The 27,084-nt window shown below is 36.7% G+C and overlaps 1 protein-coding gene across 1 annotated transcript in view; it reads left to right on the top strand.

Moving 5' to 3' along the window:
• Positions 1 to 47: 47 nt before the first annotated feature.
• Ammecr1 (Alport syndrome, mental retardation, midface hypoplasia and elliptocytosis chromosomal region gene 1) overlaps positions 48 to 27,084 on the top strand; it is a 119,515-nt gene continuing 92,478 nt past the window's right edge. Inside the window, exon 1 of the mRNA XM_005404657.2 lies at positions 48 to 587. Coding sequence (XP_005404714.1) covers positions 106 to 587 — 482 coding nt within the window. The 5' untranslated portion in view covers positions 48 to 105. The remainder of the gene's footprint in view (positions 588 to 27,084) is intronic.

Consider the following 27,084-nt stretch of genomic DNA (forward strand, 5'->3'; position numbering starts at 1 on the left):
GCCCCCAGCGCGCCCCCGGCGGCCGGGGCCGCAGCGTGCTCGCCCCCGCCGCCAGCTCGCTTCACTTATGGGTCGGAAGCGCTGCGTGGGGGAGACTGTTCCAAGATGGCGGCGGGTTGCTGTGGGGTGAAGAAACAGAAACTGTCCAGTTCGCCCCCCTCTGGCTCGGGTGGCGGTGGTGGCGCCTCCTCCTCCTCCCACTGCAGCGGAGAGAGCCAGTGTCGAGCCGGGGAGCTGGGACTAGGAGGCGCCGGTGCGAGGCTCAACGGGCTGGGAGGTCTAACCGGAGGAGGCAGCAGCGGTGGCTGTACCCTCTCGCCCCCCCAGGGCTGCGGTGGCGGCGGCGGCGGCGGCGGGGGGATCTCCCTCTCGCCACCTCTGAGCTGTGGAGTGGGGACCCTACTTTCTACCCCAGCCTCCGCCACCGCTTCCTCGCCCTCCTGCTCGTCCGCCGCCTCGTCCTCATCACCGGGCTCCCGGAAGATGGTGGTGTCAGCGGAGATGTGCTGCTTTTGCTTCGATGTGCTCTACTGTCACCTGTACGGATACCAGCAGCCCCGTACCCCCCGGTTCACCAACGAGCCCTAGTGAGTACCGTGCCCTCCGCCGCCCTCTCCCTTGCGCTCGGGATGGGGCTCAGAGTTGAGGCAAAGTGCGAGTCCGCCTCCCCGCCGCCGCGTGCCCCTAGCCCTCGCCCCGACCGGGTCTCCGGAGCCGCTGAGCCCGAGTCAGGGCGCCCCGCGCTTTCTGCCCCGCGAGGCAGGCACCCTAACTTGGAGTAGGGTGCTGCTACAGGAGATGGCCCCCTGGCTTCCAGAAGTGTTCGCTTTCTCTTTGCAGTAACTTCGAGGAGTTTTGACCCCTTCCTTTTCTCCCTGCCATCCCACTCAACCCCATGCTGCCCCGGCTGTGGAGCTGTGGATTGTTTAAGGTGCTGACCTCTCCTCACTTCGGTTTCCATTACCCCCTGTGAAAGCCCCGCCAGTATTCCCACTCTGTACCTGTGCATAGAGAGCTGCTCTCCCATTGCCTTGAAAAATAGCAACTATTCAACTTCTGTTCTGCTAGTGATGGAACTTGGCTCCGGAGCTTGAGAAGATTACCCATCTTTTTCTCCGGGGTTCCTTGTGCCCCGGGGACGGGGAAGGCTTTTAAAACACAGTTTCCCTTGCTACCTATTTTTATCCGAACATAGCCATTGAAATGTGTTTCTAGCGAAGCGAGTGCACCGCGGGTTTCTTCACATTTGAAGAGTGAGCTTTTTCCCCCTTATTTCTACTGTCTGGGTAATAGCTCATTCAGTGAGAGCTGTCCCCACAGAGCCTCTGTCAGTTTGTACTTTAAGTGTGCATTCGCTTTTGTGTTGATTTCACTTCTAAGAAATCTATGTTATACTCAATGACTTGAGAGATTAACTATCCGACAATGAATGTATAGGCATTTTTATGGTTTTCTTTGGATTTTGTACTTTAAATTATTTTATCCTTCAAATGTGTAGCTGAAATTATTTAAAATACCTCTGTTACAGCCAAAAGCCAAATTAATTCTTATTCCTGCCTGTTTGGATGTGTGGGAGATGGGCATATGGTTTTTTATAAAATGTGTAAGCTGAGTGTAAACTGACTTTTTGAGTTAAATGCTAGACAGAATGTAAAGACCAAGAGAGGGCAAAATGGGAAAAAGGGTGATTGTTTTTATTATGAGTACTTAGCATCAATAAGAAAAATAATAGAGAAAAAAATGAAGTGGAACTCAGTGAAAATCATCAACTTTTTTAGTTCGGACAAGTATCCCTGGTTTCTTATAAATACCTGAATTGATGTTTTGTTTAAATGCTTTCGTTTCATTTTGTGAGATTGGGGATTGAACTACTGGATAAGTATAAACAACTTCTGCCTAGACAAAAAATATTAAATTAATATGTAAAGTGGAAAATACAATAAAATGTCCTGGAAATTGTGTATTTGTATTGTTTGTTTTCTTTGACTTTGGTACCGTAAATGTTTTTATTTTCTATGACCCTTTTGTGGTCTGTGCATTTTTTTTCCAGACTTGGGCATTTTTGGGCATTGGTTCAGGACAAGGGTACAAAAAGGCACCTAGGCAGACACTTGTCAAAGAAATTGAATATCTTCATAAATTTCATAGTGTTAATTCTAGGACCTTAAATCCTAAGTCCACACTTTAGCCAATTTCTTTTTGATTAAGAAGTAAAATTCATTTTGGAAAGACTGCTATGTAAAAACAATCTGTGAAATATTTATTAGCTTGAGTCACTTGTGACTTTTCTGTCTCTTGTGTGTCTGTGATGTATTAAAGCTATGCTGGATGATACTTAAGTTGGCTCTGCAAAATCAGGGGACTGTAAAAATTCAATCCTGTTCAGTTCTTGAGCTGTTACATGAGTTTGTTGAAGGCTGTCCTAGTATTCACGCTCCATGGCTTCAAAGCATATGAGAACACACTTTCCAGAGGTGCTATTTTCACACATTTTAAAGTGAGTTTGGGTTAACTGAATGACTATAACAAGAATTTTAAGAGGAAAGCGAGCTTGACCAGTTCATATAGAAAAATGTTTTTGAAAATATCATTTTCACAGTGGCCACTTTACACACATACTCAGGTATTTGTTTCTCTGATACTTCAGCCACTGGATTTCTTTTTCAAGGGATCAAGCAGATGAATAACACACATTGTTGACTACTGTATGTTGAAATGGTGGTGGAAGAATAATAACTATTATCTTGTGGTAGGCCTTGAGTGTGTCGTGTCTTTTCCAGAATAGCAAATTTAGAGTGGACACTGAACGTGACCAAGCAGAGAATGAAAGTTCACTTAAGTGTAAAGGAGACTTTGTCTTATTTTTATTTATGTTTGTGTGCGTGCGTGTGGTAATGGGGATTGGACCTAGGGCCTTCACACTAAACTACATCCCCAGCCCTTTTAAAATTTTTATTTTGAGACAGGGTTTTGCTAAATCACTGCATTGTCCAGGCTGGGTTTAAGCTTGTCATCCTGTTGCCTCAGCATCCCAGAGTGCTGGGATTACAGGCATCAGTCACTATATTTCAGTTTCATTTTTCTTAAACTCATTTTTGTAGTATACTGTGTAAAAATCAGGAACATTTCTTGATTATGGCAGTGAGATGACTGCAGTCATTTAACAATATCTTAGTAACCACCACACATTTTTTTCTGTTTAATGTTTTCACTAGTATTGTGTGCTTATTAGTGTGGCATTGTTAGGTGTCATAAGACATCAATAGATGGCCAGAGTGGTGGTGCAGTTCTGTAGTCTCACCCCTCGAGGAAACTGAGTCAGGAGGATCACAAGTTTGTGCCCAGCCTGGGGAATGTAAAGACTTGTCAGACCCTGTCTGGAAAAAAAATTAAAAAGTGCTGGAGGGTGTAGTTCACTGACAAGGCCTTGCGTTCACTTCCCAGTACCACACACACACACACACACACACACACACACACACACAGAGATACACATAGTAGGCCTTTTTCTAGGAGTTATTAGTGTCATGTCATGAGCAGTGTGTTTGAGATCCTGTCTTTCCTCCAGAAAATGTTGTGTTTTTGACAGTTTCAAAGTCTCATATGTAAAAGCATGCTATTTTCATTTCTTTCCAAGACCTTTCTGTTAGAATATCAAACTGGTAAAATCTGCCTTTTATAAGTTTAGAGGTTACAGATTCATCATTTTACCCTTCTACTCTGAAAGATTATTAGAAATTTCAAGTCATCTATGTGATTCAATGTTGGAGGTAATGTCAACATATGAATGGGCCATATAGATATGATTCTTCATTGTTGCTGCTTTTTGAGTACCTACCCCATTGTAGAGAGCACATTTGTCCACAAAAATAAAGTTCAAAACGTGAGAACAACACAGTGTTATGGACCTTTTACTATTGAAATATCAGAGCTCTTGGATTTCTATGTGAAGGATCACTGATAGCCATTTTATAGGAACCTGTTTGTAACTATATAAAGATCCGGTGTGCTAGGTGGTGAGCCAGATTTCAAAGCTGGTTGTTTCCAACCTTGGTTGCATATTAGAGTCACTGGGAAGTTATTAAAAATAGGGATGCTTGGGTTCCAGGCCCAGAGATTCTGATTTAATTGATCTTGTAGGGACCTGGGAATCAGGATTATTAAAAGCTCTTTAATGTGTAGTTGGGGTGGAGAACCGGTGATTATCTTCTAGGTATTTCTCTTGAGATTCAAGTTAATTTTGTCCAGGGTGATGCCATGAAGTCTGTCCTTTATGAGCAGCATGGGTAATTTTGGTAAACAACTGATTTGGGAAATGCTTGCAATGTGGTCTACAGAAGACATCACCTGGGAACTTTTTAGAAATGTAGGCTCTCAAGCCTTCAGACCTGCTGAGTTAGAATATGCATTTTTAACAAGCTCCCCAGGTGAATTTTATGCACTTTAAAGTTTGAGGAGGCCTGGTTTTAAAATCTTAGTGTACCTAGTAATCTTCTATAGTGTCTGTTAAAACACAAATTGCTGGGCCCCATTCCCAGAGTTTCTGATTCAGTTGGTCTGGGGTGGGGCCGTGAATTTGCATGTCTAACAAGCTCTCTGGTGATGCTACTGTTCCCAGGGCCACATGTTGGGAAACAGTGGGTTAGAGAGAAGTGAGGACCTGAATAAGTGCTTGAGTGCCTGTCAGGGAATGTCAGTTTTGGCTGTCAGTTTCCAGCATAGAACTTCCTGCTACTGTATCTATTTTTTATCATGCTCATTACAACATAGTACCCAGGAAATTGAGTGGTGCCCACAGAATAAGAGCCTAAGGTTCTGGGCTTGGTTTCATTTCAGGGTTGGGAGTAGGGGATAGAGGATAGAGTGACTTGGAAAACTGTGGTGTGATGTTAAGTCATTTTTCAGGAATTATTTTTTATATCACTGGGCATGGTGGCACACACCTGTAATCCCAGCACTCGGGAGGCTGAGGCAGGAGGATCGTTGTGAGCTCGAGGCCAACCTGGGCTACAAAGTGAGTTCAAGGCCAGCCTGAACTGCATAGCAAGACCTTGTCTCAAAAATACCAAAAAAAAAAAAAAATTGTTTTTTATGAGAGGTGTATTTCGAGAGTCAAAACCGTCATAAATAGGACATCTTAAAGTGAGTTATATTGATTTAAATAAGTAAAGCCCCCTCTTGTTGTCATAAAAAATACTTTGAAGATTAGCTCACTAAAGCAGGTTGTGATAAAATTTTAAAAGCTTTATACTTATGCTTACCTGATTTCATTTTAAGAATTTCCCTCATTAATCAAGAAATACAAAAGGATCCCACTTAAGGCACTGGGATTGTTCAGTCTTACATCTTTAATGCTGTATTGCATGTCTGTTCCATGAAGTTTCTGTGTATGTACGTATGTATGTATGTACGTATGTATCACTTGAGTGTAGTGCTGGGGATTGCTAGAAAAGCATTCTACCACCAAGCTACATCCTTAGCCCCATTTTTATTTTTGAGACAGGGTCTTGCTGAGTTGCCCAGGCTGGGCTCAAACTTGGATCCTCCTTCCTCTATCTCCTGAGTAGGTAGGATTACAGGTCTGTGCCCCCACACCCAGTTTGAACTTTTAATTTTAATCACCTTAGCATTTTTGAAATTCAGGGTTTTTTTGGGGGTGCTGGGGATCGAACCCAGGACCTTACACATGCAAGGCAAGAACTCTACCACTGACTCACATCCCCAGCCTACTAGCATTTTGGAAATTAATGTGATGGTATATTTTTATAGGCCATAGCAGGTAGAAGATGCTTTACTACTAAATATCAGTAAGTGTGATTTTCTATTACAGTGAATAAAATGTATTTTTAAAAAATTTATTCTTGGACATGCAGATTTTAGAGATTCTGATCAGGTGTTTGAACAGTTAACTCTTGTCTTGCCACAGTAAATTACTGCTGTTGTTCAGTGTGCTTGACAAGAGTTGGGTTGTGTTAGGAGAGTAGGTACTTTGTTTCACCAGAACAGTAGCAGTTCCATGTTGCTAAAAAAGAGATGATTTGATAATGCAGCTCAGGTTAAAGTGATATTAAATCAGCATTTTAAACACAAGCTATTATATTCGTATATATATTTTGATGAAGACTGACCAGAATAGCTGCAAAACATATCAGGCTATTGCAGATGAAGCTACTGAGCTATGACAGATTTCCTTATATCACTAACATAGTGATACTAACTTCCATCTCTGGCCATCATGTATAGTTTCTCTAAAAAAGGAAAAACACTGAAAAATTGTTGCACCTTTTGGAAGGTGTAATACGGTTCCTTTTAGCAGTGTTCACTTATATTGCAAGACAATCTGATGCCCTATCTTACTGATAGAAAAGAAGAGAAGCATGTCCCCACTTGTCATTTATGCTGTAAAAACCATCAGTGACTGACATGGAAGGATATAGAAATATAAATTACAAAATTATATGTAGGGCAAAGTATATTTAGTTAAAAAGAAAAACTCAGTGCTTATTTTACCTTCTCCCCCATATGGCTAAAGCAAATGATAATCTGGCCCATAATTTTTCTTGCTTCTGAATTGTGTTTGTGCTGCATTCAGGTTCCAGTTAATAATGGGTGGCAACTAAGAAGGAATCTCTGTTGGGATCTCCCGGTCCAATAGGAAGAAAGACCACTCCTGAAAAAGTGAAAAATGCTGTTAATCCATGCATGAGTTGTTTTTCTAAGTATGTGTTTCTCAGAAACAGACTAACGTTCACATTGCTATTTTAAAATTGTAGACTGTTTGAAACTGAATTTGCATTATAAACACAAAAACTATTTACTGCAATGGACTATTTTTCAAGTCATAGTTGTGCTTCATATTTATGGATAATTTTACTTTTTGAGAATGTATATGTGTGAAGCACTAAAACTTGTATAATGAGATTAGTCAAAGTTCCCAAGTTTTCCTGATTTCAATAGTAGTTATTCTGTTCTGTCTATGTCACACATACTTGCCTGTCTTAAAGCAGCACAATGACCAGGGCTTTTACATTTACATTTTCTTAAATAGTCTCTTTTTCAAACTTGTGTAATAATGTCTCTTTTTGATACTGTTCTGAATCAATTAAGCTGAGTGAGGTCCAGCAGTAAAACCCAGCAGCTGCCAAGAATGGACCTTCAGTGTGTAAGCTGTCTTTCCACAATCAGTAATTGGGCAGTTGCTCACAGGATGCTGGAGACAGTGTGGGAAGCCAGTGGTTGTGTAGGAGGAAAGAGTAGATTCCCGAAAGTAAACTTAGAGTTGAGCTACTGTAGTTAATGTTGCTAAGAGTACCCACAAGCTTATGTAGTACTGTATAAAGAAAAAAAAAATCCAAAGGAAGAAGTAGGGTATAATAGTATAGTTGGTTGGGTGGAGCATATTTTATGTTTGGTCCAACTGTAATTGGCATCTTTTGTATCAAATGTGGGTGTATTTTCTGCAGCTCTTAATATATCATACTTTCAAACTTGCTCAACCTTAAAAAATGTTACTGAATAGCTTAGTGGAAATTATACATCACTGGAAAAAAAGCCTGTTTTTCAAAAACATATACATTATGCTGAATTCTATGGCTGGAAACAAGCAAAAAAGAAATGCTCATATCTGCACAGAGCATACAGTCTTGTTCAAGCTATTGCACAAATATCAAAGTTGCTTAAAATATTTATAATGTATATACATGATTTTAGATTAAGATACAGGTAACATGCATATGCATGGAAATGACATGAAATAAAACAGTGGTCAGGAAGAAAGGCTTTGGAGGGGGATAACTGGAGTCAAATTTTTAAATGGAAAAGGTACAGATTAGTGATGATGAGTTTGTGTAACCAGTAGACGTTGAAGTCTTACTTGCTTATTCTCAAACCGGTTGCCATCACCACCACACCCTTTGCTACAGTACTTGGGGATTCCCAGCAGCTGTCTTCAATCAACAACTTGCACTCTCAGCATTCTTCATACCACAGCCTTTTGCGCTAGTCTCTGAGTTCATAAAACTTCAAGGAAATTAAAAGTAATCCTCATGTTGGGAACCCCCAGGAAGACTGGATAAAAGATTTTGCATCTGATTATCATTCTTTATATTAGCAAGAGAACAGTTTTTACAGAAGAGTGTAGGATGAATTGGAAGTACAAGAGTCTTAAGATAGGGGAGAACCAGCTAGGCTTAAGGTTATGAGGGCAGTAGGAAAATGGGCATTGGAAAGTGGGAAAGCACCTAGCTACAGAGTTTCTGAATACAGGAATGCTCCAAAATTAAGAATTGGAAGGAGTTATCAGCATATATGGGAACTCCTACTTTAGGGCCAGGTTTTGTGTGGGAGTGGAAAGATTGCAGCTCACCTGTTTTTTGGCTTCTATCATTGCCTGTTCTTTTCTTGGCTCTATGCCTAGCTGTTCTTGTGCTCAGTAAAAGTTTGTTAAACAGCTCTGTTGAAATGGGTATGAAATTTGATCACAAGTATTGAGAACCCTCTCCTCCCCCTCTTCACCCATTCCCAACTGCCTCTACTTTTGGGAGAAAGGAGAAGACATGTTGCTTTATAGAATTTTGATCAGGTGTAGAGGTAGTGGGAAGAGCTTTTTCACAAGGACGTGAATTTAGGGTGCATGTGAGTAAAGAAGCATTGAAGGAAACAAACAAACAAAAAACCCCATTCCACCAAATTCTTTTTGGAGGAAATGAAAGGAAGAGAAGCTTTGAACATGACTCAGTTTATAACTTAGGGGAACCAGGAGGCTAGTGGTGCCACTAAAGGAAAAGTGGAAAGAAATGCTTGGGCAGGTGAAATCAGATTTCTTAATATGTGTAATTCCAAGTGTTGGCAGTTACTAAATGTTATTTCTTTTTGAATTAGCAGAATCACATAGCAGCAACAGAGCTATTCTGATGTTTTGGTTGCTCTCTTGGGAATACATCAGTCACTTCTTTCCCCATTATGATTTTGAACTGCTCAGATGGGCAGAGATTACTGATAGTTTTCAGCATTGTACTGCTAGTAAGAATAGTTGGAAGAATGTTGCATTTCCCTAATGTAGCTTTGCATATTCTTTGGGCTTATCAATTTGTAGAGCAGTGATTCTTATATTTCCCCATGTGTATATCATAACACAGTGTTCAGCAAAATATAGCCTCACGTAGAGAACCATCCCAGGGACTTGTAGCTTCAGACCTTAAGTTGAAGGAAAGTTTTGAAGGACTAGGAGTGCTGTATGGTGCTGTAGTCTAAGTTCTTTTTTGTCAAGCTTAGGAAAATAGATTCAAGATGGATCTGTTTTGCAGCTTTAGTCAACAATGAAGGATAGATGTTATCAATTGACAGGATTAGTCATATTTCTTTATAATCTTTGCAATCTTCAGTAGATGTGCAAATTGAAAAGTTCTGCTTGAGTCCAGGCCTACTAATATTGTTTATTTTTCAATGAGGTCTGTGATAGTCTTGATGATTCTTGCCTTTCCCTTATCTGTTTCATTTTACAGATAATCCACACTGTGACCTAAAGCTACATGCAATGCTGGGAGAACACAGTTGACTGTATTATGCAATATCCTGCCAGAAGATGCTGACCAGATCTCTAGTAATGGAAAGTAGTGAGACTAACTTAATAGTCTGTGTAGTTTGCCTTGCCATTCCATCTATTTTAATGTGATCTGTAAGCATATGATACATAATTCTAGAAACATCTTCTATTGGGGTTTTGGATTGCTGCAAGGTGGTAACATCAGATTCTCTGCTTCAAGGTGCTAGTGAATCTTTGTATCATTCTTAACGGAATGAAATCTGGAAAATTGGTTTTGGTGCTGTCAGCCTAGGGATCCCACAGCACAGTGTCTGCCTCACAGCAATGCTTATATGCTAATCACATTAGTGTGTTTCTTTTCTGTGACATCATTATTGCTTCTAGTAGTCTAACACAGTCAATTATAGGTGGTTTGTGGTACAAATTAAGTTACATAGCTGGTTAGACTTAGACTTCAGTACATACATTATTACAGTAAGGCAAATATACAACGTGTGCTGATTTTAAACAACGTGAGGTAAGTGTTTAGATGATGGGTGCTTTTTTACTCGGTAAGTGGAAGACCGTGTTGGTAATTTATTTACTAAAGAACCATCTCATAAGGTCTTCTGACCTTTTCCATGTTAAAGCAGTACACCCAACACATTTCATGAATTTATCTATGATAAAAACAACAATAACAGTGACAAGCTTAGCATAGATTACAAATAAAACTTACCACTACCTTTGCCAGAGACTTGATTTTGGTGGAATAGCTCTTGACGTTAGCAGTATGTGCAGAGCAGTCAGTGGTTCAAATTTTTTGTTCAGTTCAAGGATCCATCCACTATCACATTTTCCTACTTGTCAGTTCAAAAAACCCTCACAAGAACAAATAGGGTGATACAGCTTCTATTTTTTGACACTAATGAGGTGATATGTAGTTTGTAGTGTGTTTTTACTTCACAAACTTCTCCAACTGTTGCCCTGTATGGCAGGTTGTTTTGCAAAATCTACTTTTCCACACTGAAAGCATGAACAGTGTGGAGAGTCACATAGGGCTAGAGGCAGGAATAGTGGGGAAATGAGGATTATGGAGGGAGAAAAATGAATGGCAGTCAACTGAGGTGAAACCTAGATTCAGGGCACAAAAGAGAGACTGGCACATAGTCTGGAAAGGAATGCTCCAAGGGTGTGTTTTATATTATACATGTCTGATGTCCCTCCTTTAGGACCAATGGCCATGGCTCTTTTGTTTAAAAATTGTTATCAGACACAAACGCACAGTTTGGAAACCGATCATGTGGTTTCACTAGAATTGGGCCTTCACGTAAGTTTGGGAACTGTGAGACAAATAGCATTAGTATACTCCAAACAGCATAAATAGATCTTATGAGGCCCTGATGTGGTCAACCTAACTTGCAGATTGCATTCTGAGAATTAACTGGAGTATCAGCCATTTTTAGTTAATTGGTTTATCTTTAATCATACCACATGTGTGCTGCTCTTAGCTTACCTTATTATTTTTTGTGGTAAAAACAGATCTACTCTCTTAACAGATTTTAAAGTGTACATTACAATATTGTAACCTATAGCATAATACTTATATTTTAAAGGCACAATGATAGTAATTCTATTTAAAGCAACACATTTTTAATGGCAATTTTGCCTTAATTTTGTTAATCTTACAAACATGTACTAGAGATACATAGAGCCTGTTTACAATAAGCCTAGTTTAGGCATTGAGGTATTTTTCCAAACTTACTGAAAATTATGAAAAACTAGGTTAAAGGAGTTAGAGTCAGAAATAACCATTTTTAAATCTGTTTCAAAGCTAGTAACATTTCAGTTACTATATGGTCTTGCATCTATTATTTGCTTTATTAGTATACTAAATATCAACTGCTTGTACCTGAGAAATACTTCATTTTCTGGCTTTTCTTTTAGATTTTTCTTCTCATCTTCTATTCTTCAGGGCTTCCTGAAGAATTTGCTGATAATAGTATAAGGAAACATCTTTGACAGGTAGAAGCTTTGCCTTTGTTGTCTCACTTTTAAAGGTGAAGAAACTAAGATATTAAAGGAGAACATTATTTTTGACAGTGTCTGAGGAGTATTTCTGAAGAAATGTGCTTTCTAGAGAGAGAAAATTGGAAGTTGCACAATGGATATTATAAGCATGGCATTTTATATATATATACATATATATATGTATATATATATATATATATATATATACATATATATATATATATACTTCTTTGGTAAATGTACTTACTTCTAAGGAAAACCTCTCCTCCAATCTGGAAGTTATATCTGTGAAAAAGTAGATGTGGCCAAAGCATGGATCTTTCTGGTTTTTTTTTTTAAATCATGGATCTTGAAAATTGGAGGAGGGGCTACCCTATTTACAAGTAATAAGGTTCTTTATCATTAGCAGGAATGTAGATATTTTTCAGTATTACTACTGTATTACTACTATATTATAAAGAATCAATTTGGATTTTGGAGCAGTTTTAAAATTTTTGCATTTAGGGAAGACTTTGTATTTCTAAATAAGAAAGTGGAATTTCAATTAAATACTCCTTTTCTTACAAACTTTTAAACTGTATGTTTGTTCAAGCCTCGGGATTTACTTGCGAGTTTTACATCAGTACCATGTCTCACTCTAAGCTAGTTCTGCTCTTTATATTATGATAGATCTAATATTTCAGTTCAAGTGGTATAATTTTTGTGGGCAGAACAGTGTGCTGGGCTCATTTTGGGGGGTGAGAGGCCTAAGCCATACTTTCGGTCTTTAAAAACTTATAGCCATATTGAGGAGAAAAAATTTTTGAAAGAAATAATGAGGTCACATATGATTCAATAGCTGAATGAGTGCTGGAGACAATGAGGTCGGTAGGAGTTTGAGCAGACTAATATGGTCTGGGGTTCTGTGTAAGGGCTTAATGGACAAAGTAGGATTCAGGCTGGGTAAAACTTTCACAGATGGAAAAAGCATTCTAGGCAGGAACACAGCATAATGACACAGTGGTCAGAATGAGTATTATACAGTGTTCTGTGGGTATCATTCAAAAGTGGACTGAAGTGATAGAGAACCTTGTGAGAAAGGGTGTCTATTAGAAACAAACTGTAATTCAGTTATTGGGAGTGAAGGACTACCAGTGGACAATCTTAAACTAGTAATGATCTGCAAATTGCCTCTTCCTTGGTAAAATATTCCTTTTGTTTAATTATGCTTCGTAGGCTCCTTTAATGCATGATACCAGACAAGAGACTTGGAAGTAACATAAGCAGAAGTGTGCTGTGTAGACAGTTTTCATTCATCAGTATACCTTCAGCATAAGTCACTAAGATTAGCATTAGTTACATCACACTTTGGCTTTGTGCCTTCTGTGTTGGTGTTCTTTTTCTTCTAAACTTCAGTGTCTCAAATGTGAAATTGGAAAAATTCACTAGCTACAAAGATCATGTAATTTCTAAAATACTCTTGTTACTATAGAATTAAATGATTTAGACCAATTTTTTCTCCCTAAGCTAATGAAAAAATTTTATTTGAGTATTGAAAATTTAATAAAATGTAAATACTAGGAATTTTATGATTATGTACTAATTATTGGATAATACAATTTATGAAATCAATTTAAACATTGATTAGTTTAATGGGCATTTTCCTTATGGCTCTTAACAAGCCCTTTTTAAGAATGCTAACTCTGTGACACAAAATTTATAAGAAACTTCAGAATTTTTATATACTACTATTTAAGAACAAAATTCTAAAATTATTTCCTGTTATAGTAGCATAGCATTTTTATTTTATATTGAGCAGTGATCGCTTTCTGAAGAAGAAAACGAGCAAAATTCTCAATCTGGTAGCTAATGATTTGTCTTATATATATAAATATATTTTTTTTTTCCGGCACCAGGAACCAAACTCATGACCTCATGCTTGCCAGGCAGGCGCTGTGCCACTGAGCTAAATCCCCAGCCCGATTTGTCTTATATTAAAGCATAAGATTAAAACCTAAAAGATCTTCTCTTTTTTTCTTTTTTTTTTGTCTTTTTGAGACAGGGTCTTGCTATACACTTCAGGCCGGTCTTGAGCTCATTTTGTAACACAGGCTGGTCTCAAACTCGCAGCAGTCCTCCTGCATCAGCCTCCTCAGTTTTAGGATTACAGGCATGGTAGGATTACAGGCATGCACCACCATGCCTGGCTAAACTATCTTTTCAGTAATCACTATAAAATTATATTTTATTTTAATAATTCCCTCCTTTTATTCCCTAGAATATGTTTCAGAATATAAGGAAATTATTCCTCAAATGTGGGACTGATCTCTGACAGTTTCTAACCACATAGGCATGAACATTGTGTCAGCATGCTCTTGTATTAATTGTGTTCTTTATAGTCAGTTTATGTTTATAAGTAAATGAATTTTTTCTCATGTCATAATTATAAATTTAAATTATATGAATAGCCACTTGAATTATATATTACTGTAGTGAGGTAAAGTAATTCCATATATTGAAGGAAAAATAGTGTTGGTGAAATATTTTAATAAAAGTTTGGGAAGAAGATAAGGATATTGACCTATGCAGTGATTATGGACATTTGCTACATAGGATAGGTGACCAAATGGAGTCCACTAGTTTTCAGTACAGACCCTATGAAGGTCCTTGATCACTCTCAGTGTGCTTAAAGCTTTGTTAGCAAAGGTAGACCCCTCGTCAGGAAAGTGGGAGATAATTTTGTTTACACAGGTTTGAACCATTCTGATGCCAACTTCATTTTTCTCAACCTTCAAACAATGTGCATTTTAACTTGGCAGTGACCGCCATAGAGCAGAACACATTGATGAAAAAAAATTGGTGCCTTTCCATTTTGGCAGTGGCAACAGAATAAGTCAATCTCTTTTTAAAGTGGAAAAAAGTAAGTTAAATTGGTCCTAGTTCCTGTCTGTGATAGGCTGCTCTTAGAACCTTGGCTTGTGGTTATTTCAATTTAGTACAGAGAAATTTAGGCTATTTCCTACAGGAGAGGAATGGTTTAGTCTTAAACTTCCTTTCACTTTCCAAAAGAGTTATACATATTTACTGTCTCATAATAACCCTTTATTAATCCTTTACTAACTTCAGTAATTTACACTAGCCTGGCATGGTGCTTTCATTTTCATGGAGTTTTTTTTTCCTGTCCCCTCCCCCTCTCCTTACATCCCCCCACACTCTATCTCATGATCTCCTTTCTTGCAAAAAAAGCCCCTGTTTCCTATTATCCTTCTTTTCTTTTGCTCTTTATTTGTATTTTGGACTTCTTATATAAGAGAAACCATGCCATACTTAAGTTTTTGTGTCTGATTTATTTCACTTAACTTTGTGGTTTTGAGGTACATCCATTTTGCTACAAATGACTCAAGTTTATCGCTTTTATGGCAGAGTAGTACTCCATTGTATACAAATATATACCATGTGTTCTTTATCCATTAATCTGTTGATTGACATATATGCCAGTTCCAAGATTTAGTTATCATGAGTTGTGCTGTTATAAACATAACTATGCATGCATCACCGACATGTGATGTATTTAACTCTTTTGGGAAGGTACCTACAAAGGGAATAGTTGGATCAGATGGAATTTATATTTTTAGCTTTTTGAGTAATCTCCATATTGATTTCCATGTGGTTTTACTAGTTTACATTCCCACCAATAATTTAGAAAGATTGCCTTTTCCCCTCTTCCTAGCCAGCATTTGTTCTTATTTGATTTCTTGATAGTAGCCGTTCTTTTTGGAGTAAGATGTAATCTCAGCATTATTTTTATTTGCTTTTCTCAGGCCAGAGGTGTTGAACATTTTTTTGTATATGTATTGCCCATTTGTATTTCTTCTTCTGCTAATTTCAGTTAACCATTTTTGATTGGGTTTAATTTAAGGCATCTAATTTTTTGCATTCTTTATATATGCTACATATTATTCCTCTGTCCAAGATGTAGAGAGCAAAATTTTTTACCATGCTGTAGGTTGTCTTTCAATCTGTTAGTTGTTTCTTTTGCTGTGCAGAAGCTTTTTAACTTGATGTAACCCCTTATGTTGATTCTTGATGTTATTTTTTATTCTATTGGGGTTCTGTTTAAAAACACCTTGCCTATGCTTATGACTTCAAGAGTTCTACTTATTTTATCTCCCACAGGCCAGATGTTTTCTTTTTCAATATTTAGATCTTTGATCCATTTTTATTTTAGTTTAGTACTTTCTTTTTTTTTTTTTTTTTTTTTTTGGTAATGGGAATCAAACTCAGGACATCATGCTTGCCAGGTAAGCTCTGTGCCACTGAGCTATATCCTCGGCAGTTTAGTACATTTTGATTTTAATTTAGTAAATTTTGACAGGATGGGTCTGGCTTCAATCTTCTGCAGGTATATAGCCTGTTTACCCAGAACCATTTGTTAAAGGGGCTTTTGCCTCATTTGTCAGAGATCAAACTGGCAGATAACTGATAAGCATCTGGTGTTGTTTCTATGCCCTCTGTTCTTTTCTTTTTTTTTTTTTCTTTTCCCTCTGTTCTTTTCCTTTGATGCATATATCTGCTTTTCTGCCAGTGCCATATTATTTTATCACTGTAGCTTTGTAGTATAACTTGAAATCCAGGATTATGATACCTCCTGCTTTGCTCTTGCTGATTGCTTTTGTTCTTCTGGATCTCTTCTGATTTCATATGTACATTAGGATTGTTTTCTGTAGTTCTGTGATGAATGTTGTTGGTATTTTGGTTGGCATTGCATTAAATCTGTATATCAGTTTTGGAACTGTGGCCATTTTCACAGTATTGATTTTACCTATGCAGGAACAGGTCTTTCCATTTTCTGATGTTCACTTCATTCTCTTTTTTTTTAGAGGACTGTAATCTTTGTTGTAGAGGTCTTTCACTCCCTTAGTTAGGTTAATTCTTAAATATGTAATTTTTCTTGATATTATTATGAAAGGTATTGATTTTATAATTTTTTCTCATTGTATTCATATTGGTATACAGGAACACTATTGATTTTTGTGCATTGATTTTTACATTCTGCTTCATTGCTGAGTTTCGTTATTACTTCTAGGAATCTATTGGTGGAATTTTTTGTGTCTTCTATGTACATGATCATGTCATCTGCAAATCAGAGTTTGACTTTTCCCTTTCCTATATGTATTCTTTTTATTTCTATCTCATGTAATTGCTGTGGCTAATGTTTTGAATACTGTATTGAACAGGGGAGGTGAGAATGGACATCTTTGTCTTGTTCTTGATTTTAGAGGGAAGGCTTTCAGTTTTCTGCATTTAATGTGGTGTTGGTAGGTTTGTCAGAAATGGCTTTTATCAGATTGAGATAAGGTCTTTCTATACCTATTTTCTTTGGTGTTTTTGTCATGAAGTGATGTTGAATTTTGTCAAAGGCTTTTTCTGCCTCTATTGAGATGATCATTTGACTTCTGTTCTTGCTTCTGTTTAAGTATTTTATTGATTTACACATGTTGAACTACCCTTGCAATCCTGAGTTGAAGCCTTCTCATTCATGATGTATGTTTTTTTGATAATTTGATGCATTCTGTTTGCCAGTATCTTATTGAGACTTTTTTTGGCTATGTTCATTAATGAGATTAGCCTGCAGTTCTCTTTTTTAGTTGTCAGGTCCTGAAATTTTTTTTTTCCTTTTTTATTGATTTTAAAGAGAATAAAAAAAGAACAATAGCAGAATACCAACAACAAACAAAAACCAAACAAAGTAAAAACAATAAGAATGACACAGGGTTTCAGAACAAAATGAGCAGAATTAACAGTGGTTGTTATATTACATATTTTTGTCTTCAACTATGTTGCTCAGATTACCAGATGTAAGAATGCAAAATTGATCAAACCATTAAAGAGAATAAAAAATAAAAACAAAAAAATTATAAATGATACAAAGTTTCACTAAACAAGATGATAGGAATTCTTAGTTGGTAGATTTTCTTTTATTACTGCTTCAATTTCTTTGTTTGTTACCGAGTTATTCAGAGTTTTATATCTTCTTGGTTCACTTTTGGTAATTCATATTTATTTAGGAATCTGTCCATTTCTTCTAAATTCTCCAGTTTATTGGAGTACAGATTTTCAGAGTAGTTAACTAATAATCCTGTAGATGCCAATGGTTTTCATTGTGATTTTACCATTTTGCATTTCTAATTGCATTAATCTTTGTTGTTTCTTTCTTCTTTTGATAAGTTTGCTTAAGGGTTTTTGTGTTTTATTTGTTCTTTCAGAGAACCAGCTCTTTGATTCATTGGTGCTTTATAATTTTTAATGTCAATTTCATTAATTTCTGATCTGACTTTTATAATAGCCCTTTTTGTATTAGCTTTAGATTTGTTTGTTTGTTAGTTTTTTCTGGTACCAGGAATTGAACTCATGACCTTGCGCTTGCCAGGCAGGCACTGTGCTGCTGAGTTAAATCCCCATCCCTAGCTTTAGATTTGGATTGTTCTACTTTTTCTAGAACTTTGAGATGTATAACTAGGTTATTTATTGGGACTCACTCTGTTTTTCTGATGTGGGCATTCACAGTTTATAAACTTCCCTCTTTGGAGTGCTTTCTTTGTGTCCCATAGGTTCTGATATTTTGTTTTGGCATTATCATTTGACTCTAGTAATTGTCTAATTTATTCTTTGACTTTTATTGGTGACTGATTGTTCATAAGTATTGTTTAATTTCAGTGTGTTCTCATAATTTCTGTGGGATTTTTCACCATCAATTTCTAGTTTCATTGCACTTAGTTCCATAAATATACATATAATAATTTCATTCTTTTGTATTTATATAATCATATTTTCTGAGCTAGTATGTGCTCGTTTTGCAGAAAGTTCCATGTGTTGCTGGGAAGGATATTTATTCTGTTGTTGGGTGGCACACTCTATACATAATCTATTAAGTCTGTTTGTTTGAAGGTTTGATTCAACTCTGATTTTTCATTGGTGATTCTTTTCTACTTGATCTATTTACCACAGTGAGGTATTGAGGTCTCCCAGTATAACTGTGTTGATTTCTATCAGATCTTTTATGCCCAAGTATTTGTTTTATGATATTGGGTGCACCACTGTTTGTTATATGTTTATAATTTTTTTCTTGTTGAATTGTTCCCTTAACTAATATGTAATGACATTATTTGCCTTTTGTGATGAGCATTGGCTTGAAGTGCAGTTTTTATGTAAATAGCTGTCTTAGTTACCTTTCTCCTTGCTGAGACAAAATACCAAACAGCCAAGATTAAAGGGGGAAAGGCTTATTTAGCTCACAGTTTGTGGACGTTTCAGTCAGTAATCATCTGGGTCTAAGGCAGGGTGGTGTGGCAGAAAGAGCAAAAGGGAGGAGCAAGCCTCTTTTTCCAACTTTTATGTTGTATTCAAGCTACCCGCCCTAGGGTGGCTATAGCACTCACACACCCAGTCCCAGCACTAGACAATAAACCTAGATTTAGCTGCCTTTGCAAAGCCTGCCGCCATGACAGCATGAGGCTTTAGGGGGTCATCCAGACACAAACTATAACAATATCATAGCCATTCATGCTTATATTCTGGCTCCTGTTGCATGGAATATTGTTTTACACTTTTTGATTTTCAGTATCTGAATTTCATTTTGGATTAAATGTGCTTTTTGTATAGAGCATACCGTTGGATTTTGTTTTTTGATCCAGTCTGCCAGTCTGTGTCTTTTGATTGGGGACTTGAAACCATTCACATTTATAGTTATTCCTAAACAGTATTGATCCATTCCTATCATTGTGTTATTTTCCTATTGCTGATTCCTTGTTTGTGCTTAACAGCTCACCCTCCCTGGGGAATTCATTCTGTTAAACTTTTTGCCATCATTGGTTTCATCGTGCCTTTCTAGGATATCTTTGAGAATTTTTTGGAGTGTTGGTTTCATGGTCATGAACTTCTTAAGGTGCTGTTTGTCATACTAAGATCTTATTTTTCCGTCAGTTTTGAAATACAGTTTTGTAGGATAGTCCGTGTTGGAAGTTCTTTTACAGCTTTAAATACTTCACTCCAGGTTTTCCTGGCCCTTAAGCTTTGTATTGAGAAGTCTGCTATAATTCAGTGGGTTTACCTTCATAAATGATTTGTTGCTTTCTTCTAATAGCTTTTAAGATTATGGCCTTGTGTTGGACTTCTGGGATTTTGACTACAATGTGTCTTGGAAGTAATTTTTCTCATCCTGCCAATTTGGTATTTTATGTGTGTGTCACTAATCTGTGTGTAAAATTCTTCTGACATATTTGGAAAGTTTTTTACTGTTATTTCTGTACAATTTTTTAAAATGCTATTTGTGCTGTCTTCTGATTTTTTACCAATTCCAGTTAATCTTATTCTTCTTTGCATGAACTAGCAGCAGTTGGATCCATTTTTCATGGTTTCTTTTTTATTGTTTTTTAAATGTATCTCTGAGGATATGTTCATCTGCATCAGGCCTGTCTTCTAAGTCTGACATGCTGCCCTCACATTGATACTTGTGCTACCCATACTTTCCGTAGACCTTTTAATCTCTTGCATTTCTGTTTGGTATCTTTCCAGTTTCGCTAATTCTTTGATAAGCTGGTCATGTTTTGTATTGTTTTGTTTAGTTCAGCTAGCTTATTATTAGTGTCTTTTCTACATTCACTGATTGTTTTGTTGAGTCCATTACCTGCTAGGTTAAGACCCTTTTCGAATTTTTAAACCTCCTCTTTTATCATTTTAAATAATCCAGCTGTGTGGCTTTTGATTTGCTTCCCTTTGATGCCCCATGGATCAGCTTTGTGGGAATTTGGCAGTTTGAGAGGCATTTTGTTGCCCTGTCTTCCCATGTTTCTATTTTATTTTAATTAATTAATTAATTAATTAATTTTGGTCACGATTTGCAGGTCTAATATGGTTGAAAGACTTTGTTAGTAGTGTGGAGATCTCTTTAATTAGTGTGTGCTTTCCAGTAATGTATTCTTGGCATGGCTAACTCTAGGTATTTGCTTCTGTCCCAAGATCCAACCATGTCTGTTAATTTGGTAGGGGAGTGTGCAGTGCAAATAGCCCTGCACTCAGTTCTCTGGAAATGGACTGTAGTATTTTTGAAGATACAAAGACAAATCAGCTACTGGCATAAAGAGAAAAAAACCACAGTAGCAACAACTGTGCCTCACTGGCAATAAACAGTGATACTAGCAACAATAGTAGACTCGAAGACAAACTGGGTATTGACAAATTGGGTGTTGACATATTGACATACCATGACATACCATAACAAAATAAAAGCTACCACTGTACTGTCTTTTACCATAGAAAAAAGATCTATAATTATAGTACAGACAAACAAACCTAATATTGACATACCATAAATACCTACTAAATTACCATCTTTAACAAAAGAAAATAATTTAATAATAATAGCTAACTAAATATGTAAGATTAGTAGTAAATCTTAGTGTTTATACTAGTAAAGCTAGAGGTGGTGGGGGTGTGAGAATGAAAGAAGTAAAATTTGAAAAATAAAGGAAGATGAAAAGGAGAAGAGAAAAATGAGGTAAAGAATCCTATTAAAGAATAATAGAAGGGGCTGGGGATTTAGCTCAGCAGCAAAAGCGCCTGCCTGGCAAGCGCAAGGTCGTGAGTTCGGTTCCCGGTACCGGAGAAAAACCAAAAAAAAAAGAATAATAGAAATTTAAATTAATAAAAGCAACAGAGAAGAAGAAATAAGGAAAAGAAGGAAACATAGCATAATAATAGAAAAAGTGAAAAATAAGAGAAAAAGATAAAGAATAAATAACCCTAAGCCCTCAAAATTCAATGAAAGGAAAAAAAAGACCTACAAGAAATAAGTTTTAAAAATTGTTCCGTGTTTATAAATGAATGGATTTTTTTCCAGTTTCTGTAGTATTAGAATCCACTAGATATAATGGAGGGATAATGAGTCACTACTAAATCTATTTTGTTTCCACACTCATTTTTTTTTTGTGTTTTCCTGCCCTAGCTTTCCTACTGGGCATGAGTAGTCAGTGATGTTCACCCTAAGGCTACAGGCACTCTGGCAGCTTCCACTTTCACTGTGCTTCTGTATACGTCAAGTCATAGCTTTTTTCTGTGAGTTTTGAGGTGTTGTACCACGCCCAAAGGCTCCTCTGTCCATATACCCCAGGCTGTCCAACTGACTAAGCTAAGGTGTATCTTTGCTCACATTGTTAGATAAGGAAAGCAAACAGACCGTTGATTTCTGTGTTGGATGTAGGCAGCGGCATGGGGGTTCAAGCAGACCCTTGGGCTTCATGTCAACACTTTCAGGCCAGTCATCTCCAAGAGCCACGTAGGACTAGCATGGCATCTCAGCAGGGAGGGCAGGACCCTGTGTTCTTTCTGGCCTGAGTTTAAACTGCTCCTTCTCTATGACTTCAATTAAGGCCATCTCCCACCTGATCGCTGTGGTAGGGCGACACCAGGAACTTTGTAGTTTTTCTATAGTTATTCATTGGCTTAATCTTAAACAGTTAAGAATAAAATCCCCTGCTGTTTTTGCAATTTACAATAGGCATGGGCTTTTGTTGGGGCCAGGACTGCTGGCCGAGACCAATTTTTTCTCTCTCTCTAGAGCCCTTGACTCTTGCCACACTTACCTTGTGCCAGTGGCATGGAGACAGACCCTCCTCCCCAGGAGCTTGGATCTGCTTTCCAGACTACTTTGGTTTTTTTCTCTTTGTTATTTTATTTTTTCTAGTATCTCTGTAGTTTCTTTTTTTTAAGAGAAATTTTATGTTTATTAAAGGTAGGAAAAAAAACTTGCTCTACAGAGTGAATTTGGGCCAAGTAAAGGGAAAAAGGTATACCCTACAGCGTGAGAGTGGACTACTATGAAAGAGAAAACACAGTAGCCTTCTCTGTAGTTTCTAGTTTTCCTGTCATCTCTGTCCCAGTTCCTGGAGATCTACTTTTTTTCCTCTTTACCAAGTTGTTTTTTTCCAGGTGTCTGGATTCCAGGTCCTGGAGAGGCTCTATTTTGATGCTTATCTGTACTTGGTTCTTCTTGGAATTATTATTATTATTGGAATGCTTTTCTGTTCCAATGTCTCTGACCTCAGATATGAGGTATAAAATTAGGAAGAGCCTTATCTTCTTCCTCAACGTAATTTCTCTCTGGAATTTTGATATTTTAAAGAGCATTAATCTTGACTATCTGAAGACCTGGTAGCACCTGCATTTAGCCTTATTACCACTTAAAGTTTAGCAGGGTTTTTTTTCCCCTTTAACCACTGTATATTTTGTAGATGGTTATTTGGTGGTCTTGCTGGTATTCCATTTGGGGGAGGTAGTGGAGTTGATGGGAGGAAGTTGTCAATTTATGATTTCCAAGGTTTTTCAATCTGAATTTGAGTAATGGAATGTATAGATACTGTTTAACTGGATCAGTTTTGAATTTAGGGCACTACATATCTGGAAGATTTTTAGAATTTTTATCTAGGGAGGTTATAAAATAGGAGATATTCTATTATGTTCTTTCCTCTACCTTACCTGGAAGTGCTTATGTATTTCTCTGTGTGTATAACCAAAACCATAAGATCTTTGTGAATTTATTTGATCTTGTTATTTGGGGACTAACCTGGCTACATGTAGCTCTGTACTGGATAACAAGAATATGTATTTATGATTCTCATTGAAGTATGGCATAGGCTTTAATCACCTGATTAATATTTACTCTGGATTACATTTCTAAGGGTAATTGGGATACTTGGAAAATTATTTGGAACAGTTATTTCTACTCTTGTTTTAAACTATAGATTATCATATATTTAGCTATATTATTGTTTCCTAATATTCTATACTCAGAGATCTGTAGTGCCTAAGAATAGATTTTAGGGGTTTGGCAAACATAATGAGAAATTTTATGCAAAATTTTGAATGTGAGTACATTTCCTAATTGGAGTTTCATATCTTTTATCAAATTTTCATAGAAAGCTTTCAATAGTGCTGGCTTCATAAACATATTCAAAGATTATCAACTAACACTGTCTGGGAAAAAGTCCTAGTTTGCTTCTCAAATTGAGGCATTACTATAAACCTCTGAAATCTATCCTTGGACTCTATACTAGGATTTCCAGGCAGTAGACACCTTAGGGAAGAAACTGAGTGAAAATAAACCTTTCTTTTGATTTGATCATTTTAGATATTTTCCCTCCTTAATGAACAACTGACTCTTACATGGTTTCTTATAGCAACTTTCTTCAGTTTCTTACTCATTCATACATTTAATCTACATTGCCTATATGATACTTAAGTATAAATAGTTTAAAAGTAATGATCTGTTGGCTGAGTGATTGTGGACTAATGAAAATCAAGTTAGAAACAAGTGAGCATTTCACAGATAAGTAATAACTAATAGAAAACTGATTTCCACAGTGCACTCATCACTTCAGCATTATGTTATTGTCAGACTTGGGATGTCCTACATTTGGTGAAAAAAGAAAAGGAATACCTTTTAACATAAATAGACATTTCTCCAAAGAAGACACATGGCCAGCAAGTACATGAAAAAAAGTTTGAAATCACTAATCTTCAGGGAAATGCAAATAAAAGTACAGTGACTATCACCTCACACTTGTTAGGATGTTAAAAAAAAAAAAGATCAGAGAGAACAAATGCTGGTAGGGATGGGGAGCAAAAGGAACTCTTGCATGCTTTTGGTGGGTATGTAAATTGGTATAACCAGTAGAGAAAACAGTATGTAGAAATACTGATGTACACGCACAGAGAGAAATATTATTCAGCCATAAAAACAAGGAAATCCTGCCATTTGTAACAACTTAGAGGAATATAGAGAACATAAGTAAAATAAGCCAGATACAAAAAGACAAATGCTATGTGATCTCACTTATATATGGAGTCTAAAAATGATAATTCCTAGACATAGAGTAGAATGGTGATTTCTAGTCCTGGGAGTGAGGGAAATGGAGGGATGTTGATTACAGGGTACAAACTTTCTGTTGTAAGAGGTGATGGATATGTTAATTTAATTATGATCATTATGCAGCAGTCATATATAAAATCACATCTTTGAGTATATGTAATCTTTATTTTTCAATTAAATATTTTTTAAATGGATACCGTGCTTTGTTTTTACGGAAATTCTTGATGTGTCTGTTCTTACATTGATATAATTTAGATGAAGAAAAACATTTAAAGAAGCCTGACCCTCGGAATTATATTTTTGAAGTAATACTATTTTAGTATGTAATTTATCTCATTAAATGTGTTATGGCACACTTGTTTATTTTATGGATCTGAGTCAAAGCTAAATATAGTACCTTAGTTTTTAACTTGTCCAAAATTAGTATCTTACAACTGAGAATACTGCTTTATAACTCATAAACCATTTCCTTATGTTAATCACTAACACTAGAATTTTGCTTCATTTGGGGGAAGAGCTTTAAAAAGAACAGTTTTTATCACCTCCTGAGCTATTACATGGCTTAAAGTGTAAAGAAAACATGCAAGGCTAATCAGATGGTAATGTAAATCTCCTAAGTTAGCAACTTATTCACACATATTAGCCTTAACATACACAAGATTCAAATCCTTCAAATTAATGTCTCAGTAAAATGAAAGTTATTTAATCAAGGACCTAAATGGTTGCTCATAAATTCCTGAAATTGCAGATTTTAAATCCATAGGTTCTGAAGATCTGTAGTAATGAAAATGTGTTATATACTTGTACTATATGTTCATGTTGATTTTATAATTTACACATGGAATAGAAGAATGAAGCTGCAAATAAATGACAGCATCATAAATCATCAGTGAAAGTATTGTTGATGTTTGAGTGATTTCCTCTATGTTAAGTATCTGCTGTATTTAAACTGCATTCACAGCAAAGATCTTAATGCCTTTGTAATTGTTCTTATAATTTTGTGTACATTGTAATTGATTCTCAATATCTTTTGTCCTGGAGTAGGACTGTGCACTGCAACATGAGTCCCACACGTGGAGTCTCATGTGTAGTTCTGGGTGCTACATTAAGAGGGGCAGAGAGCATATTATGTATTTGCCTGCCCTCCCTCCCTCTGCTTCTCCTGCTTTCCCCTCTCCCTTTCTTTCCTCCTCTTCTCTTTTCATTGTTTCCTCTCTTCATTTTTGCTCCTCTCTCCCTTTTTGTTTGCTCCCTCATCCTTGACCTCTTCCTTTTTTTTTTTCAGCTCCTCACCTGCCCCCACCAAACAGGCTGTTGTTTTCTTATTACATAGTACTAAAATCACTCAGGACCTCCAAAACTTTGCATGTGGAGAGCCCCTCTGAATAAGTTTGACACCTACTAGTCTGGCATTGTTGTCAAACTTTTTCATAATTAATTTGGTAACACGGTGAATAATCCATTGTATTTGATAAAATAGTGAGTCTATTAAAGCAAGCATTTAAATGTGTATGATTCTTTATAAAAACCAAGACAGAGGGGCTGGGGATTTAGCTCAGCGGCAAAAGCGCCTGCCTGGCAAGCGCAAGGTCGTGAGTTCGGTTCCCGGTACCGGAGAAAAACCAAAAAAAAAAAAAAAACCAAGACAGAGCTTACAGCTACCACCTTCCTCATTTCATCAAAGAAACAGAGACCTTTTCTTAGTACCCTTTCATCTCTTTTTGTATGAGTCAAGGTGTTGAAGTGCGTGCTGTGCCATCAGTCCTACCATGACTAGCATTGGTTATTCTTATAGTTAAATTAAAATGTGAATTTTTAAAAAGTATTTTGAAAATATTTGACATGCAGCCAAATGTTGATGATAATAAATGTTTGTATATGTTATTAAAAAATCACATTCATTTTCCTGTAGTCACAAAAGGTAAAAAGAAACGCAAATCAAGACTGCTCATATTTTGTCTCTTCTAATTTTATTCCCGAGTACTGTACCTTAAAGTGGCAGTTTATGTGATGATATCACCAGGGATCCTACATATTTTTCCTGGGTAATTTTAAGAGCTGAAGGTTATAGTCTTCTTAGAAGATACCAATACTAGAATGATTTTCGAACTCAAGGAGGGGATTTCTGGAATAATAAAATAAGACCTGAGAAAACTTACTCCTCTATAAAAGCAATGTGAGTGCGGGCAAGAGTTGTCACAAATAACTTTTTACTTAAAGATTCTAACATTATTTAAAGTCTTCCAATAAACCCAGGAGTATTTATTTAACAAAACAGCTGATTTTTTTTTCAGTAAAAATGGTGAGCTCTGTTGTACTTTTTAAATTTTGATTTTTTTAGCACAAGTTTGCAGTACATTAAGTTTGCATATATCTTAGGGAGCAGGTACATGTATATAATATATCTTGATTCTTTTTCATTCCTTTCCATGCTCACTCACCTCCCTCCCTCCATCTCTAGATCCCCTTTCCCCATTTTCATTATTATTGTTAATATTATTTTAGTTCGTATTTATGACATCATGTTTACATTCGTTTAGGTATTTGGTACATGTATATGACACATCTGAAAGATCTTTTCTTCCCCTTCCTCCTAACCCCTCCTCAGTGTCAGTTTCTTGGACCC

The sequence above is a fragment of the Chinchilla lanigera genome, unplaced genomic scaffold (genome assembly GCF_000276665.1).
Source record: "Chinchilla lanigera isolate Chin_1 unplaced genomic scaffold, ChiLan1.0 scaffold00089, whole genome shotgun sequence".
Lineage (NCBI taxonomy): Eukaryota > Metazoa > Chordata > Mammalia > Rodentia > Chinchillidae > Chinchilla > Chinchilla lanigera.